This window comes from Ochotona princeps, chromosome 4, assembly GCF_030435755.1.
Source record: "Ochotona princeps isolate mOchPri1 chromosome 4, mOchPri1.hap1, whole genome shotgun sequence".
Taxonomy (NCBI): Eukaryota; Metazoa; Chordata; class Mammalia; order Lagomorpha; family Ochotonidae; genus Ochotona; species Ochotona princeps.
Window position 1 is genome coordinate 105034935 of NC_080835.1, and position 19917 is coordinate 105054851.

At 40.8% G+C, this 19917-nt stretch overlaps 1 protein-coding gene across 1 annotated transcript in view; it reads right to left on the bottom strand.

The window, feature by feature from the left end:
• Positions 1 to 777: 777 nt before the first annotated feature.
• LOC101532163 (beta-galactosidase-1-like protein 3) overlaps positions 778 to 19917 on the bottom strand; it is a 44411-nt gene continuing 25271 nt past the window's right edge. Inside the window, exons 11-20 of the mRNA XM_058662335.1 lie at positions 19479 to 19646; positions 18891 to 18971; positions 18202 to 18308; positions 10042 to 10182; positions 9699 to 9770; positions 9152 to 9230; positions 8643 to 8730; positions 8243 to 8354; positions 1074 to 1190; positions 778 to 954 (exon numbers count right to left, since the gene is read on the bottom strand). Of these exons, the coding sequence (XP_058518318.1) occupies positions 889 to 954; positions 1074 to 1190; positions 8243 to 8354; positions 8643 to 8730; positions 9152 to 9230; positions 9699 to 9770; positions 10042 to 10182; positions 18202 to 18308; positions 18891 to 18971; positions 19479 to 19646 (1031 nt within the window). The 3' untranslated portion in view covers positions 778 to 888. The remainder of the gene's footprint in view (positions 955 to 1073; positions 1191 to 8242; positions 8355 to 8642; positions 8731 to 9151; positions 9231 to 9698; positions 9771 to 10041; positions 10183 to 18201; positions 18309 to 18890; positions 18972 to 19478; positions 19647 to 19917) is intronic.

The following is a 19917-nucleotide window of genomic DNA, read 5'->3' on the forward strand; positions in this document are numbered from 1 at the left end:
TAAAAAAAAAAAACTGAGGACATTTTTCTGAGGCATTTTTTTTTCTGAAAATAAAATCCTATTAAGTTATAGCATTGGTACATCTTTAAAATAAGTGTTAAGATAAACATATCTTAAGGAAATGAAATGAAATGTAAAACCACAAAAAGAACATCACCTAAAAGAGGAAAAAAGTACAGTTGCTGGTTAGATTGAAGAGAGAACATAGACCCATCATGTCATATCAGGAATTGCAATTTATGCAAATATTACATCTTAACTGTAATATACAGAATCTTCAAGAAGACTACAGGTTATGTTCCTCTCTCTTGCTCTCCAGTCCCCAGGAGTTCATACGCTAGAAGCTAGTGCCACAAGGAAAAAGATTTATGAAAGAACTGGATGGCTAACATGGCAGAACTGTCACTCATTTGACACAATCATCTGGTCAAAACAGGACGCTTCTTTTCACTTGGGCACCAACTTATTTCCTAAATTCCCTAAATCCCCAGGCACCATATCTAGCAAGATGATAAGATTTCAACATTTTATCATGTAGTAAGTTAAAACTTATTCTTCAATGATCTAGAGACCCTTTACAACTGCACACTTAAGTATCGGAAGGCAGAAAAACATGATATCCTTTATTTATATCTATCCAAAGGCACAATGAATTAGAGAATAAACACGTGGTAAGCCAGTCATTTAAGATCTGAAGATGTTTTAAAAACTAGAATCTAAAAACAGGTGAGACAGCATGGAATGCATAAAAAATTCTACTAGTTTTTAGGTCATTGTTACTTTTTTTCTGTTATGTGTTATGCTGTGTTGAACATTTTTAGCGTCAGTCTTCCTGAAACAGTACTTTTGGTGAACTTGAATATTGTAAGGAATGTGTAAAACACAGCCTTACAGCTTGGGCTTTTCAGAAAATTCAATGAATGACCCATTCGTCATTTTCTCAAACACAATAATCTGGAAAGAAATAACAGTAAAAAAAAAATTAAGATATGTGAAAAGTCACATAATTGAATGTTGCAATTCAGATTCTGGAAATGAATATCAATCTCAAATTAGGGACTGGGATGACTCACCTCATTATCTTCTGGATGAAGCCAGACCCCAGGGAGGTAAAGTGTTTTCTGAGGTCCAATATACCAGTATCTCCCAAGGTTCCTTCCATTAATAAACACAAGTGCATAATTCCAACCCTGGAAAGATGGCAACATGAGGTACAGGATAAGTTTCACATTGTCATGTTGAATCTAACACCCTGGAGGCTGAAGTACAAGATTTAGGAGCATTAATGAAGAGAATAATAACATAGCTTTAGAATGAGAAATGTTCTAGAGCTTCTACCCAGATGTCTATGAAAGAAAAGGTTAAAGAGCAGTAGAAGTGAGCTTCAGGAAACATTAGTGTAATAATACCTCCCTGGGCAAACCATGAGGGCAATTTGGGAGCTGGACTAATCCAGCTCTGTCCTGCCGCCATGGAGGCAGGACGAGTTAGGGCGGATTCCATGCCTGGGGCCGGGGACGGACTGACCCACTTCTCAGGGTGGCAGCTGCGGGGAGGCGCCTTGGCTAAGGCGGATCTGGCTAAGGGTTCGAGTCAAAACCACCCCGCAAGGTGGTGGACGAGTCCTTGGCTTCGGGCGGCCAGAGCACCAATTGGTGCCAGGCTCTGCCTGCTGGCCGCCCAGTGGCAAGCTCTGGGGCTTTTATTATTTGTAATAGCTGCTCAGGGACACTCATGAATTAGGCCAACTTTAGTATAGGTGAAACATGAATTCCTGGCAACTGCCAGTGATAGGGACATGTAACTCTTTGCGCTTGCACCTGCAGGTCTACTTTAATCGGGGATGCTGGGCCACGGTGTCTCGGGCAGAGGCCAAGACAGGAGAGGTCCTGAGACAAGCTGAGTCAGAACAGCCACTGTCGGGTGCGCGATCTGCAGCTAGGAGCAGGCCAAGTTGGTCAGCTGGGGGGGACACCCTAGCTGGGTTGAGGTTCCCACCAAGGGACATGGGTGCTGGAATGGGGGCTGCGTTCTAACTAGGAAACAGTCGTAGTCTCCCATGACACTAGTATGGCTGGGATTGGATGCACCGGGCTGGGCCAGACCCCAGCACCATCTGGTGTCCTGGGGAACCAGGGTGGATGTGGGACTGACTTGGCTAGGTCTCAATCCCCTACTGAGCCATGTGTGAGCTATACATGGGTATGGACGAGCCATGGATGGGCTGAGTCATCCAGCAACGGGAACCAGAGTGGGGTGAAAGCAAGCCATGAAAAGCCACTGTTCCTGCTAGGACAGAAGGTGAACTGAGAAGGGCTGGCTCATGGATCCCCTGGTATGCGCAAAATAAGCGCAAGAAGTATGATAGGAAACAGCCCCGAATGGGCCATGGAAAGTTTCCCACTGGCATACATTTGGCATGGGTCAGGGGCGGACCAGGCTGAATCAGTTCATGTCATCCACTGGCAAACCCGGGCACCGGAGGAGAGTGTGGGTCGGGCCAGGTTCGGTCACGACTAAAACTAGTGCATGATATGGAATTCCAGGGAGAGATTACCTGTACTGGATTAGAATGCAGCACCCAACCAACACGCGTGAGAACCAGGAAGGGAGAGGGCAGAGCAACGGGGGGATGGAGGGGCTGGTCCCCTCGCCGGACAGCTACTCTCATTGAATAGTGTGGGATGGGATGGGGACAGACCAGACTGGGCAGGGCTGCAACACCTGAGTGCCCCACGTGGACTAGATCAGGGAAAAGCCAGGTTGGGCTGATTATTCCTGCTGGTTCTAGCATAAATTGGAGTGGGTGAACGTTGTTTGGGCTTAACCACAGACAGCTGGCAGAAGCTGGCACTGGGAGCTAATTCTGTCAAGTCAAACCACAGAACCACCCAAAGAGATCATAAACCGGGGCTGAGAGAGACCCAAGAGGGAAGTGATGGGGTTCCCCCTCTTGGGTCACTACTCCCTCGAGAGGGCATGAAAACTGGGGTGGCTAGAAGGAGAGGCACTCAGCAATATCCATGAGGGCTGGATAGTTGAGTTGTTTGGAGGGAACTAAGCTTCAATGCCCATTGACAGGTACTGGAGACATATGGGAAGCGGGACAGACTGGACTAGTCTGCTATGTATACTGGCAGGCCAGGGTGAGGGGCAGGCCTGGTGGCAGTTATTGTGGGTCGCCCCGACTGGGCTGCAGACCCCACTAGTTGATGAAAGAGTCGAGTGCGTGCTGGACAGAACCAGGCTGGACTGCAACACCCTTGGTTCCAGTGCAAGTCGGGACTGAGAACGGAGCCAGCCCAGCGATTGCAACCACCAACTGATTGTGGCGATGGACTGTGCCGGACCCGGTGCTTGCTGGAACATGCGGGAATCTGATCTGGGAATACCTCTAAGTCTCTTTGGTGATCTCCCCAATCGAACTGCTGGACTCAGAGCCCTGGCTAGGAGAGGACGGAGGACGGAACAGGTCAATCAACCACCTCAACTAAACGTTGGGCAGCGAAAGACTGGGCAAATGAAGACTCCATGATGGACTGTGACAATCAGTGGCTTCTTCAATGACCTAATCGAGCTGGGAGGGATGTGACTGGCAGCGATCCATAACTGGAAGACTATTAAGACCACTTGAGCAAGTATCTCAGCATGCCCCACATCTGGGACCTTGGGCGGGTGGGAGGCTGGGTGGGGATTCTCCCTCAATATCCCCCTTCACCTCAGATACATAAATAATATAATAAAAATATATATTAAAAAAATAATACCTCCCTGGTATGCTGATTTCACTTATTCTGGGTAAATACCCAGAAATGGGAGGGCTGGACCATATGGTAGTTTTATTTTAAGTTCTCTGAGGAATCACCACACTCCCTTGTGTAATTTATGTTTTGTTTACATTCCCACTAATGGTGTGTTAAGGTACAGTTATTCTCCACAAACATATGAAATTAACATTTTCAAATCTGATTATTGTTAACAGTCTTAGGTCACATTCTTGAGTAACTACTTTTTTGTTTCTACTTGCTATTTGTTGAACTTTTGCTTCAAGTGGGGTTAAGCCTATGACAAGTAAGAGGACATACAGTATGCCACTGTGACTTATGACTATACTATTATGATAATATAGGAGAACTCAGTGGGGGGAATGGGGGTGAGATTAAGGGAAATCTCAGGGCTAATGGATCTGTATCATAAAATTATGATAATAATAAAAAAGGAAAAGCAGGTTTCTGCTTCCGAAAATATGTATTATGCAACAAAGACTACTGCTAATAACACCTATAAAAGCTGTTGTCCTTTCATTTTGCTTATATTACAATGAGAAGTTATGAAACCAAATAGGAAAAAAAATGAAAAAAAAAAGAGCATGGAGCATTTCCATGAAATGCATGTGTACTTTCTGGGAGAAGTTTTAAAAAGACTGAGCAGAGATTTTCATGATATCACAAGTGTTGGTGAACACATTTCATATCACAATGATTTAAAAATAATGTACACTTAAAGCTGGGGCTCTATGAATCTGCACCCAAATGAATAAACTAAACGAACCTTTATTCAAATCATTCCTCATATTGAGACGTAGTGATCACTTCCTAGTTATCCCAGCTTCCCTAGCATACCTAATGTTAATCCTGTCATGCGTAGGATAATCATCAAAAGCACAAGGTAATTGATAAAAACAAAAGAGGAATCATGGAGGAAGTTATGATACATGCAGATTATCAACAGGGAGTTGTGACATCTGCTATTATCAAAAACATGATTTTTTTTCATGCAGTAAATACTATTAGCGATACAATGAGCAGTGTCATGATGATGAAATTCTTAATTTAGCAAAAATGGATATGCTGTTTGTAAGGAAAGCCCTAAGTATAGTTGAAAAATGCAAAGCCAAGTGGAAAAACGAAAGAATATATAAATAAATTCATAATCAGAAAATATTCACACAGTCATAGAATAGTTTATACAAATCAATGAAAATAACAAATTTTGAATAAAAAGATTCTTGCCTCCCTTCTACATAGTGCATATGAAGCAATTATTTAACAAGTAAATAATTTACCTAACTCTGAAGTGTTCATAAGAATATTTGCAAATATTACTCCATGTTGAGTAAACAAGTCTACATATTTAAAAGCTATCATTCTGCGCTGTAATTAAACATGAAAATAATTAAAATACAACCTAAGATATACCCATAACCTTGAAAATTAAGGAAAAATATCTAGGTAACCCATAAATCAAACAATCACAACAGTACAAATTTAAAAATATTTCAAAACTTTGCCGGGCCCAGAGCAATAGCCTAGCTGCTAAAGTCTTTGCCCTGCACATACTGGGATCCTAAATAGGCACTGGTTCTAATCCCAGAGACCCTGCTTCCTATCCAGCTCCCTGCTTGTGGCCTGGGAAGGCAGTTGAGGACGGCCCAAAGCCTTGGGACCCTGCATCCACATGGGAGACCCGGAAGAGGCTCTCGGCTCCTGGCTTCAGATCAGCGAAGCTCCAGCCATTGTGGCCACTTGGGGAGTGAATCAATGGGAAGAAGATCTTCCCCTCTGTCTCTCCTTCTGTCTCTATATCTGACTTTCTAATAAAAATAAAAAGAATCTTAAGAAAAATCTTTGCCAAGAGTAAAACACATGAAAACTGTGTGACATAGAGTATCTACAACATGTGCAGCAGGACCTTGCGTAAGCCAAAAAGGAGTAAAATGCTTTATCTGAAATGTTAAAAGTACAACCAAGGAAATGAGGAGTATTAACTCACTAAAACGAGTTTCAAAACTGAAAGAAAAGGTGGGCATTCGACCTATTGGTTAAGTCGCCCTTTAAGAAAGCCATATTCCTTATTACAATGTTGAGGTGTTGGAAAGGATAAAGAAAACATTCCTCAAAAGAGTCAAATTAAAAAGGAAAGGTGTAAGTTATCCAGAACAAGGTTTCAGCAGTGGATTTCACTCCTCAGTTTGAAGATTCAGTCCATTGTCAATGCTGCAGCACAGTGGATCGTGCAACGTGGAGCTGTTTCTTTGATCCAGCTGCTCTTCTTTGAACCCAGCTTCCTACTAATGGACTGATTCGGCAAGGGATGATGACCCAGTTATCTTGCCCGTGCTATCCACTTGCGAGGCTGGGAAGGAGTTCCTGCATTCTGGCTTTGATCTGGCAGGACATGGGCATTGAAATCTTACAGGATTGAAACAAAAAAATAACTGCTCTCTCTCCCTTTGTCTTTCTCTCTCCCTCCTTCCGTTTCTTTTGGGGATAAAAGCAAAAGTCAATGAAATGAAAATCAAATACAAAAAGTAAGTGAAATTAAGAATTGTAATTTTCAAAATATGGACAATGTGTAACTTTAGATAGGCTAACAAAAATAAATGCCCAAATAAATGAAGTCAAAAGCAAAAAAAAAAAAAAGGAATTGCAACTAATGCTACATAAAGACAAAGGATCATTAGTTAGCATTGTGAACTAACATGTGGTATAATATCACAAAATTTGGCAGAAATAAAGGCATATATTATCTATGAATATGAAACCATGGGACACAGAACCAAACAATATTGAGTCCATAATATAAAGCAATCCAATGAAGAAAAGCTCAAACAAGCCAAATTTTCAGTCAAAAATTAAGAAATAAAGATATTGTATATATATCTTTTATATATATGATATATAAATAAAGACATAGATATATGTCTTAACTCACCAAAAAGTAAACTCAAAAACATGTTAACATTTTATTTGAAAGAGTCATATCCATTCTTGTAAATCACCCCATGAAGGAAATGAGGAAAGGCTAGCTCCAGACAGATTTCCTTGTGAGATGTACTGAATCCTGATCATACAACACTCCTGAAACTCTGAGTCTCATTCCAGAATCATTTATTAGAATCTAAGCCTTGATATCAAACCTGAGAAACATGTCTCAGTGCAAAACATAAATACAAAAGAATCTTAGTTTCCTAAGCTAGTCAAACACTGGCAATCATCAAAATCTCCATCCATACTAGAATCCTTAATAATAAAGTGTAGTATGCTCATTTTACCACAGTCTTTGTGGACAATGTCAGGATACAGTGAAATAGCAGAATGATGGACTTGTGACTGCTGCTGAAGGACTATACCATTGCAATAATCTAGGGGAAAACAGTGAGGGGTGGTAATGAAATCCCTGAGCCTATGAAATTGTGTCATGAAAAAATTTTTAGAAGTTAAAAATGTTATACAGCATTGAAAAATGAACGAAAACCTAGAGAAATGATTGGATTTCAACAACAATGATGAATAAAAGACACGATACTAAAAAGAATGAATACCTTATGGTTCAGTTTCCGTAATCCAAAATAGGAAGCACTGAACAAGAAGTAAAAATGACAGCTATATTTAGTGGGAAAGTAACTCTAAAATTATACTTTGCATCTCAATGATAATTATGAGATGACAGTTCTCTGATCGTAATTTGGGACATTTATGTTATTTCTGTGTATTATAAATAAAACAATATACCAGATTAAAAACTAAACTGCCTCCTCCTCAAAAATTCAAGTAGCAGAGTATAGTTTACAGATGATGCCATTAGTATAAAACAAGGGCACGTATGTTTTACTAATGTCACACATGTAAACACAGGATGGTGGGAAGTGTGGATCCAAAGTACTACACCATTCTCTCTTCACATCTTGTTATTTGATTTTTCAATGACATTTCAACATATTATTTTCCTTAACAATACTAAATTAGGAAGATTGAAAAAATGTGTGAGGTTTGTTTGGCAGTGAGGAAGAGGATGAAGGCATGGAAGGGACATATAATATGAAATAATATAGTTCTAAGACTAACTTTTTAAATTATTTACTTATATTTATTTGAAAGGTAGAGTTACAAAGATAGGAGAGAGAAAATTTAGAAGGAAACAGAGAGAGGAAGGGAGGGGAGAGAGGATGAGAGATCTTCACATCCTAAATTATTTCAACAGTGGTGGTACCGAGCTGTAGGAAGGAGCATGGGGATTCTTCCAGATATCCCCATGCATGCATGCCCAACATCTGGGTATTTGAGTCACATCCCATTGGCTCTTCAGGCCCACTGGAAGTGGAGCAGCCATTTATCATACAGGCACTCATACAGAATGTTGATGTCACAGGCAGTGGCATAGCAAGCTACACTACCACCTCAGGATAACACTAGCTTTAAAAATCACACAAACAGGTGGGCACATGAAGAGGTCCACTTACAGGCAGACTCAGGAAGGTGTCTTTGGGAGAACGGCCAGCTTTCAAGGTCCCCCTGTAGAAGGCAGGACCCATATAGCTACCTGTGATGGACCTCCAGGTAGCAGAGCGGAGTCTGCAAAAAGAACCAAGATGTGAAGGAAAGCAAAACTGAACTCTGGTCTCCAACTTCACATCACCTTGCCCCACGGGATCAAAGATTCTGCTTCAATGATATGAGTAAAGCAGGAAGCACTGGACTAGGAATTAGGCCTATTCTTGTCCTTATTCCAAAGTAACTGAAAGCATACACTCAATTCCTTCACTTCTCTGAGCTTCCGGAACTTTCTTTGCAAAGTGAATAGGTTGGAAACACAGTCAGCTGATCACTAAAAGTGACCATTGAGGTTAGGCAGGGACATACCTCTCAAGAAAGTCCATTTTCATTTCCAAGGAGTAGATGTTAAAGCCCTTCAGAGTCACTCTATTGAGAGTAATATTTTCAGTTATTCCTGTGAAAGGGAGGCAGAAAAGGGACTATGAAGAAATAAAGACTGACACTCTTCAGTGTCTAGGCTAGGTAAATGCATTATAGAGCACAGCCAGGACACCCACTTGTCTCATTCCGTGAGAGCAAGTTTACTTGCTTGATTTTTCAACACTCCCAATAAGTTGCCCACTTGGCAGTGAAACTCCCTAAAACTCTGCACAGAAAATTGATTTGGTCAAGGACACAAAAATGTGCAAATACTTACCTTCGTGTGCTGGAGAATAAGAGGAGATAGAACCAGGAAGAAGAGAAGTGTTTTCATCTTAGAGCCTTAGTATCTAATCGTGGAGGTCCTAATTACCACCTTCCCCAACATAACTCAAAGTTCATGTTCCAAGCAACTGAAGAGAAGCTGGTGCCTGATTTCCAGGCCTAGAGCCTACCTTTCTGCTCAGTTTGCATTTTGTCTGAAAACGTCACCCGTCCTTGATTCTCCACAAGGATCCTGAGAAGCTGACAACCCTATTTGGAACAGAGCGATGCATGGCAGTTGTATAGCAAGGCTGAATTCTTTCTCTAGAATGTATTCTTTTATTGGAGTCTCAGAGAAAAAGACAGGCAAATGGATGAAACGGCTTCACAAGAAACAGTGGTCCCATTCTCATAAGGACTGATATATGACTCTTTTCCATATAAAATACCCCCACCATCCTCCACAAATCCTATTAGAAGAAGCAAAGAAACATGGCTATTCCTTTAATCAAGAATCCAAATAAGGACTTAGAACAAACTTCTAATGGGGAATTGCAACTCATAGATGATAAGACAATAGTTATTAATGGACACTGTCCTGGGAGATGCATCATGCTCTGCTGATGCCTGAAGTGAGAAACAACACCAAAGGTAGTTTCATAGCAAGGGGAAAACCTTTAGGAGGAACAGATTACTCTGGCATTTCATCTGGTGAAGTAGGACTTTGAAGTTACCTACCATGAATGCTGGAATATCCACATTGGTAATCTCATTATCAATAGACGCTAGCATTGTGTCGTTAAGAAAAACCTGCACAAAAAGGCACCCAGTGTCAGACACAGAGACACCTACAGGAAGGTTCTTATGAAGTCAGTGCTAGTTCTGTTACATCATGTTGCAAGAGAATTTCAAGTGTGTTACAGAAGGAAAGTTTGACTTTGTATTCCCAATTCTCTCTACTTCAGAGATGATGTCAATGCAATCAAAGATGCTAATGTTGATACATGAATAAGCACCTTCTCCAACAACACAGGTATGCTAAGCATTTGCTGATCCAAAGTGGTAGTCTGAAGACACTTACCTCTGCAATATCATTAACATGGACATGCAGAAGGCCTCCAGAGCAGATTGTAGTCTCATAGAGGATGAATCCAAAGGACTGTCCACTTCCATTATTTATAGGAAGATTTTCCATGTTGACTGGAAGATTGAACCTGAATGGCTATGAGAGAGGCATGGCAGCAAAAAGCTGCCGAACTGATGAGAAATCAGGAGACTTCTTTTAAAGATATTTTTCCCATTATATTATACCACATAATAGTCCCCAGGATTTCTTTGGGAAATGAAAGGAGACACTGCATGATAATGCTCCTGTGCTTCATCTTCAATGACTAGGAGGTGCTGGTAATGGTGAAAGCATATTGAAGAGGCAACATTGGCTGTAACATTATTAATCTCTCATTAATACTGAGGGTCTCACATGTGGGCCAACAAGACCAAACTTGTCCCCACTAGTCTGCAGAAAGTGATGGGCACCCCTCACCCACAGTCTAATGCACCATTGCTTAGAGGTGACAGGAAAACTGTCTTTTCTGAAAGAATGACATGCTTTGTAGGTTATGGGATAATTGCACAACCTCTGCAGCCTAGGCCATGGCCCATTTGCACACATCACCAACTCTGAGTTATAGATGAAGAAGGCACACAGGCATTGCACTAAGCACCCTACCTGTAACAAAAGCCAACACAGTTTGCCCAACTGACACTGAAGACATCATGTACAGAAATGATGATACTATAAAAGCTATCCAATAAAATTGGTAGAGATAATTAATGTAGCAAATCCATAAAATCAAACTTGGACCACAGGAACATAAAAGCACAAGTTAATATGATGCTTCCCAACGAAACCAGCAGCATTAGGAAGAAGAAATGGGGATTAGAATTTGTTTGACAGCACAACATACAATAACAAAGACCTGGAAAAAACCCAGAATGCCCTTCAAAAGATGAATAAATTGTGGTACATCTACTCCATGGGAGACTACTCAGCCATGAAAAACAATGAATGCTCTCAACTGAACTTGAACTGTGGTTATGCAACAAGGTGGAGGAATCCACCATGGTGGGAGGGTTTGGGGAGGGGTGGGGAGAATCCAAGTACCTATGAAACTGTGTCACATAATACAATGTAATTAATGAATTAAAAATAATAAATAAATTTAAGAAAAAATAAAAATAATACAATGTAATTAATGAATTAAAAATAATAATAATAAATTTAAAAAGAAATAAAAAAAGAAAAACAATGAATGAAATTCTGCCATTTACAACAAATTGTCCCAGCTACAGATCATTACCCTCAGTGATATATGCCAATCCCCAAAAGACAAATATTATATGTTCACTGATATAAGGCAACCTCCACATAAAATACAAGATATATAAATATAGGTATAGATATACACTTTCATATATTCTCATAAATGAGCTGTAAAATTGAAGCCAACTTACTAGGAAGAGAAGATATGTTGCAGTATGTATCTCTATTCCCAAGTGAAAGGACTGCCAATGAAACTATTAAATATACCTTGACAACAGGAGATTAAACTGTCTACCATTGTCTGTACCTAAGATACCATAAAACACTTGAATAACAGAATGATGGTCTTGCAGCTGTTGTTGAAGAACTATAATATTGTAATAATATGAGGGATATCAGAGCTGGGGAATAATGGAAGGTAGAGAAAGGGATCCTTGTGCCTATGAAACCATACCATGAAAAGTTTTTTTAATTAAAAGATTTTGTCTGACAAAAAATCTCAATGTAATGACAGTGAAATACAAGATATCAGAAATAGAAAATTCAACATCATTTGGAAGAAAATTTGTGATATGTAATTTAGAAATGCATGAAACAATCTGGTATTATAAAACATAAATAAACAGAAAACATGGATCTTAAAAAACACAAAATGAAATGAAATAGAACAAAATAAAATAAAATGTAGTTGACACCCTCACTAGCTGAGTTGGGCTGGCACAGGAAAAATTCTTAGTTTGAAGATAGGTTATCTGGAACAGCTATATCAAGAAAAAAATAGAAAAGAAAAAAATGGGGAAGAATGGAAAAATTTTATTCAATGCATAGGCCATCATTAAATGACCATCATTGTTGAGTCAGCAGAAAGGACAAAGAAATATAAACACAATCAAAATGTGGCCAATGAAATACTTGTTGAGAACTTTCCAAATTTGAGTTAGAATACACTCAAAGAACAACTAAAAGTGACAAGATTCATTGACAGATTGTCAAAAGTAAGAACATAGAATTCTAAAAACAGTATGTAAGTATAAAAATAAAATTATGCTATCACAGATAAAGGAATCATCAAACTAACAGAAGAATACTTAACAGAAATCATATAAACCAGGTAAAATTGGGATGATACAAATTCTTGAAAGAAAGATATCCAATCAAGAATACCATTTCAAGTAAAGTTATCCAACAGAAATGGATGAGAAAAAATGATTTTCTAATACAAGCAGAAATGTAAGGAATGCATCGTTTCCAGAGTGTTCTGTAAGAAGTGCTCAAGACAATCTTACACTATAATTAACAGGACAACAGCTGCCATCATAAAAACACAAAAGTAACAGTCTCACTAGTGAATTAGGTATGCAATAAAGAAGATGAAAATCAAGCTTTGGTAACAGCAAATTATAGAAATAGTTAGATTAACAGTAGAAAATCACATTACCATAATGGTTGAGTACGAAAAGATGTGATAATTTCAACTAGAGAAGGCGGGCAAAAGAAATGTTGAAAAGGCAGCACACACATTTGTTACTGTGAGAAACACACTCATTCCACTATCCTTAAGGCCCCACAGGGAAGACGAGGTCCCAACATTCCTTGGCATCTGGAGCTGGGAATGCCGCTGCTATCTTGGCAGCCAAGGGATGCTCTGCGGCTGAGGGAATCCTGAGCAATATCAGACAGTGGGGGTTTTCTGTGCCAAAATGGTGGAAACTCTATGATGGCATAAGAATATGTGTTGTGTAGCTGGGTCTCCAGGCACTCAAAGAACTGCACAGATCTTTTGCATGGTATCTGTGCTGGTCTGGGTGAGGGATGTACCTGGTCTGGGTAAACCTGGACATTGGTCACCTTGAAAAAGAAGACATGAGACTGTGATTACACTAACAATCATGGTCATTGCATCCCCTATGCTGAGCAAACAGAAGATACACCATGCCCAAATTGGGTGTTACCCTGTGAGTCTCACTCAACACTTAAGCACTGACCAGAGTATGCAAGACATGCCCTATCTGCACCTCCAAAACCCTCTGAGAAAAACAATCACTCCACCAGGCCATAGAGGCATCATTATTTTCTCCAGCAGAGGAGAAAAAACAATAGTGCTTCCAGAAAAGTCTAAAAATAAATACAGGAGTACAAGGAACAGAAACAAGGAAGACAGTGTGACTCCCCCAAAGGAACAGAACAATGCTTCAATTGTGCATAAGAGACTGATGAAATATCTGAAAATTAATGGAAAAACTCACAAGAGTAAGCAAAAGAACACAGAACAAATTATTGAGATAAAGAAAATTATACATGACATTCATGAAAAATTCTGCATTAAAATTGAAATTTTGAGAAAATTTAAATGGAAATAATTATAATGAAGAATTCAAGACACCAAATACAAAATACAGTGGGACATCTCAGCCACTGACAGTGTGAGGCAGAAGAAAGAAGACCTGATATAGAAGGTCAACCCTTGGAAATCAAAGATGAAATATTAGAAAACTCAGATGTTTTCAATATATATGTACACAAGATAAGTAGCAGCTTATCTTTAGAGGATCACCAATTAGACTAACATTTGATTTCTCATCAGAAACCTTAAAGAATAGGAGAGAATGAAGACACATAGTCTATAATCCAAAAATTTTAAATAAAATAAAAATTGTCAACACAGAATAATTTTCTATCAAATAAATGAAGGCAAAATAAATACCTTCCAAAACAAAAAGATAAAACAATTTGCCACTATCCATCCAGCCCAACAAATGATGGTAAGGATGTAGTGCACACAGAAATAGAGAATGATATTCACCATAATAAAAAATAAATATGAAGATAGGAAATCTCCCAGTAAAATATACAAAGGAAATTCCAAGAAAACCGTGAGGATTTATGAAACAATGGAACAAAACATTGTTACGCTTAAATAATAATAATGACTGCAAGTGGTTTAAACTCTCCAATCAAAAGATACAGGTTGGCAGAATTAATTTAAAAAGACTCAGCTATGTTCTGCCTTCATCACCAAAGGAAAATGAGCATATGTAGCTATGTAGAAAATGAAAATCAAATCCAACACTACATTTTACATTTCAATCACATTATCCAATAGAATCTGAGTGGTGTAAAGATATTTCAACACGCACATTAGTAAGCGTCATAGAATGAAACACATTAACCATAGTATTATCTATTAAATATGTGTAAAAAGTAACATTCATCAATATTAATGATTTAAAACTGGATATTCAAGGAATATTCCTTAACACAATAAATGCTACTATAACCTACTATTTAACCTAAAATACAGATCATACAGAATGGGGAAAACTAAAAGTATTTCCTCAGAAATAAGAAATATAATAATAAACTTCACTTTATTTTTTTCCAAAGATGTATTTATTTGAATGGCAGAGTTACAGAATGAAGGACAGGGAAAAACTGGAGAGAGAGAGAGAGAGATCTTCCACTTGCCGGTTCACTTCCCATTGTCTGAAGCCAGAATCCAGTTTCATCCAAGTTTCCAGTGTGGGTGCAGCCAGCCAAGTGCTTGATTCATCTTGTACTGCATTTCCTGGCACATTATTAGCAGAGAACTGGGTTGGAAGTGAAACCACCAGGACTCGACTGACACCCATATGGAATGCCGGAAGCACTATGCCTTACTCACTTACTCATGAACAAGTGTACTAAGTTAGAAGTGCAAAACAAAAAAACTAAAAATAAAACAGGAGCCAGCATTGTGGTATAGCTCAAAAAGCCACTTTCTGCAATGCCATCATCTAGTATGGGCACCAATTCATATCCTAGCTGCTCTTCCAATTCATATTCTAACTAATGGCCGGGGTGGGGGGGAATAGCATAAAATCTCCCAGGTGCGTGGGGCTCCTGCTACCAATGCTGGAGATTGGAACAACACTCCTGGTCCCTGGCTCTGACATTGCCAGACCTCCTAGGTCCTGGCTCTGTGACTTCTTTAAATAAATGTGTGAACGTGGAATAAAATAAAATAAGGACAAGATGATGAATTATGATCTGGGATGCTGTTTCTTTAGGATGTTCAAACTGACAATCACTGCACTTTATCCAGAAGAGTAAGGCAGAGCTGAGCTCATTTTGATTTCACAAGCTGGTTTTGGAATTTGCAGCTGTTATTCAATATAAGACAGATGTGTGTAGTTTTCAGGTGTGAGTAAAGACCTATAGAAGTTGAGTGACGACCTGGTTGATTATGAATGCGAGCAAGCATTCTGTGCTGAAGTTTCAGAGGCAGACATTTTAGGGCTTTAATGTTTGTCTCCCTTTGGATAACAGTTCCACATATCAGCTTTCACCAAGCAACGAGTTCATCCTCCCCTGCTTTCCTGAGATTATCAGCAGGGAGCTAGTTTAGAAGCCAAGCCACCAGGATGTAAGGCAAAACTCTGATATTGGATGCCAAAATTTCAGGGAATGACTAAATTGCCCACACCACAATGCTGGCCTTACATTTGTTTTTAAATCTATTTTATTGTATTGTTGTTGACAATCTTTACATAGTTAATTACAGTTAAAAGAAAAAGAAGAAAAAAAGAAAAAAAAAAAGGTTCAGGGGGATAGGGAAGTGGGTAATGCTATTATGTCCATATTGTTTCCATTATGTATCTGAGGTAAAGGGGGATATTGAGGGAGAAGCCCCACCCGGTTTCCCGCCCACCCCAAGTCCTGGATGTAGGGCATGCTCTGAGATATGTGCTCAAGTGGTGTTAATAGTTCTCCAGTTATGAATCACTGCCAGTTTCGCTCGATGAGGTCGTCCACTGATTGATATGGTCCATCATTAAGTCTGCGTTTGCCCCATATTTCGCTGCCAACATATAGCTGAGATGAATGATTGTCCTATTCTGTCTTCTGTCTTTTCTTGGTTAGAGTTCTGAGTCCAGCAGTTCGATTGGGGAGATCTCCAAAGATACTTTGAGGTATTCCCAGATTAGTTTCTTGTATGTTCTAGCAAGCACAAGGCCCGGCACAGTCCATCATCCGGATCAGCTGGTGGTTGCAGTTGCTGTGTTGGTTCTGTTTTCGGTCCCGAGTTGCACTGGAACCAATGGATGTTGCAGTCCAGTCTGGTTCAGCCCTTACATCAACCAGTGGGAGCTGCTGCCTAGTCGGGGCAACCCACAATAACCCCCACCAGGCCCGCCCCCTACCCTGGTTTGCCAGTATGCGTAGCAGAAGACCGGTCTGTCCCCCATCCCATTTGGCTCTGGTACTTGTCAATGGCTATTAAAGCTTAGTTCTATCTAACCAACTCAACCATCCAGCCCTCACAGGTGTTGTTGAGTACCTCTCTATCTAACCATCCCAGCCCCCATCCTAGTTTTCATGCCCTCCCACAGGAATAGTGACCCAAGAAGGGGGAACCCACTTTTCCCTCCCAGGTCTCTCTGTCCCGGTTTATGCACTCTTTATGTGGTACTGTGATTTGACTCGACAGAATTAGTCCCCAGTGCCAGCTTCTGCCAGCTGATGCTGTGGCCCTGATCTAGTCCACATACAGCGCACAGGTGTTGTAGCCTTGCTTAGTCGGGTCTGTCTCTATCCCAGCCCACGCTCTCCAGTGGGAGTAGCTGTCCAGCGAGGGGACCAGCCCCTTAATCCCCCCGCCAGCTCTGCCCCTTCCTTCCTGGATCTCACATGTGCTGGATGGGTGCTGCATTCATATCCAGTACAGGCAACCACGCCCTGGCATTCCATAATGTGTACTGGTTTTGTCGCAACCAAACCTGGCTCATCCCCACACTCTGTTCTGGTGATCAGATTTGCCAGTGGATGACATGAACTGATTCAGCCTGGTCTGTTCCTGACCCATGCCGAATGTATGTCAGTGGGAAACTTTCCATGGCCTATTCTGGGCTGTTTCCTATCATGCTTCTTGCGCTTACCTGCAGGGACTGTGTCCTGCCAGAGGAGTTGCCCAGGCTCCTCCATCAGAACCCCTCCCAATGCCAGATTTTGCGCATGCCAGGGGGTTCTTGAGCCAACCCTACTCGGTTCACCTCCTGTCCTAGCAGGAACAGTGGCTTTTCCTGGCTGGCTTTCACCCCATTCTAGTTCTTGTTGTTGGATGTTTCAGCCCAGCCATGGCTCGTGCATACCCACATACAGCTCACACATGGCTCAGTAGGGGATTGAGACCCAGCCTAGTCAGTCCCACATCTACCCTGGTTCTCCATAACACCAGATGGTGTTGGGATCTGAACCGGCCTGGTGCATCCAATCCCAGCCCACACTAGTGCCTCGGGTGACTACAACTGTTTCCTAGATAGAACGCAGCCCCCATTCCAGCACATACACCCCTTGGTGGGAACCTCATCCCTGTTGTGGTGTCCCCTTACTGCCCAGATTGGGCCTGTTCCTAGCCGTAAATCACGCACCTACCTGTGCTTGCTCTGAGGACCATTAGGTGCAAGCCTCAAGTTCATTTGGGATTCCCTCATTGCCAGCATTCTGTTTCCTCCATTTTGATTGAAGGGATCCCCAAAGAGACTTTGAGGTGTTCCCAGATCAGGTTATTAGCAAGCACAGTGCTTCACGCCCCAAAGCACTGTGGGTTCAGGAGGGAGCCTCCCAGGCAGCTGGTCAAAGAACCAAAAGTCCAAAACTCTCTGGCCGGGCGGCCAGCAGGCGGAGCCTGGCGCCAAATGGCGCACTGGCCGCCCTGGAGCAGCTCACCACGTGTACGTGGTAGCTACTGTGTGTTCCCAGGCTTGAGGCGTGGCCATCCCAAGGCCCCCGGCAGGCAGCAAGGTGGCTGCCTGCCGGAGGTTCAGGTCCTTATGGCCTTACATTTTTTAAAACAAAGTTCCTTGGAGGAATTTCTATTCCACAGAGCTAAAATTTTCTTGCCCTTGGCCACCCCTACCCCAATACCCAAAGAATACTCACCCCATTTAAGTAATGTAGGGTTTCCCACAGTGGCAAGTAGTGTAACATAGTCACAGCAGGATACACAGACTTGGGAGTAGGATGAGGTAGTGGGGGCAAGGGAGTTTCTGAAGTGAAAATAGATCACAGCATGAGAAGTATCCAAGACAACTACTGCCTTCTGTAAGAATCTTCACCTATTGTAAGCAAACCAGTGACATGAGTCCTTTCCTAATATGTGGATGTGCTTTTCCAAGAATGATGGTCAGCAGGCAGTTGCTGAGTGAACCCTTTTGAATCTACACATGCCCAAGGCACAGAAGCCTGTGAGTCCTAATGCTGGCCATCAGAATGAGATCTTTCAAGAAGCTTTTTGACAGTGTTGGGTTCTAACTTTAGTATATGATTAAACAACACTGTGTAACTGAGCAATATTTTTCTCTTATAAAGATGTTACTGTGTCTCATATTTTATGGAGAACATTAAAAATAGGTTTATACAATATTCACCAAAACCCAGGAAACCAGTGCTTTTATTTCTGTGTCTCATTGGAGCCACCAATATTCATGGTCTTGGAAATACTTGCTCAATGCCATATCCCTTGCCCTGGCTTTTATTAACATCATTAAGCTCTTGCCAATCTCACTCATAAAAACAATGCAGAACCTACATAAGAATGACCATCCTCCATTTAAATGTTGACTAATTACCTGAGAGGGATCCAAGGAGTCTTCGAAAGCTGAAATATTTTTCTGTGTAATCTCCAGCCTCTGTCAACACAGCATCAGAGTCTGCAAGACAACCAGAGCCCTGTTCAGGGACTTTCAGCCCCTGTGAATGTTTCTGTGTCTGCATTGGACATGCAATGTGTCAGCCCTACGGGAAATACACGGAAAGAACATCTCCTTACCTTCAGAATATTGCACCCAACACTAAGAATGGGCATGTCATGGAGATATAAGATCTTGCCCCACAACCCTTCCTGGGAAACACTAGCTTCCAGGACATTGGTGTAATCGTTCCATTTCAAAATCTATTGGACATATTTTCTTCCCTCTATCTGAATTTTCCATCTGGGCATTGCAGCAATCACCAGTTAGAGGCCCAAATAAAAAAGCCAGTGGACAAGATGAGCGAAAGGACTCATAGTGCAGTGATGGCCAGATGGGATATGATGAACATCATGGAAAACTGGAAGAAAGACATGAATGTGCTCATTGCTCAATAAAGGTCATAGGTCTTAGATTCAAGGATTTCAGAATGTGTCCAGAGCATTCTTTATAGTGTTGCAATCCCACTAATGTAGAAGGACAGGAAATACTTGCCATAGCTAGTGACTACAGTCCTGTGCATCTTGTTGGTATATGCACCCCCACTCAGGAAACCAAAATTGGTTCCACCATGAAACATGTATACATTGAAAGACAGCCCGTACTGGATAAATTCAGATGCAGTATATTCAATAACTATGGAGGGAGAAGAGAACAAAGATAATATTAGAAACTAACAGAAGGAAGAAGTTTAATTTGAATTCTTGTCATTTGAAACATCATTGATTGTTTTCAATCAATTTCCACTAGAATTGCAACATAAAATGAGAAAATTACTAGAACTGTTCTATTACACCATTCTAGAACCTTATAAATCTTTCTTTTTCAAATACTGGAACTGGAATTATTAAATGAAACCCAAAGTATTCTTCTTACATTCCTGAAATATCCAGTTTTCACTAGTTTA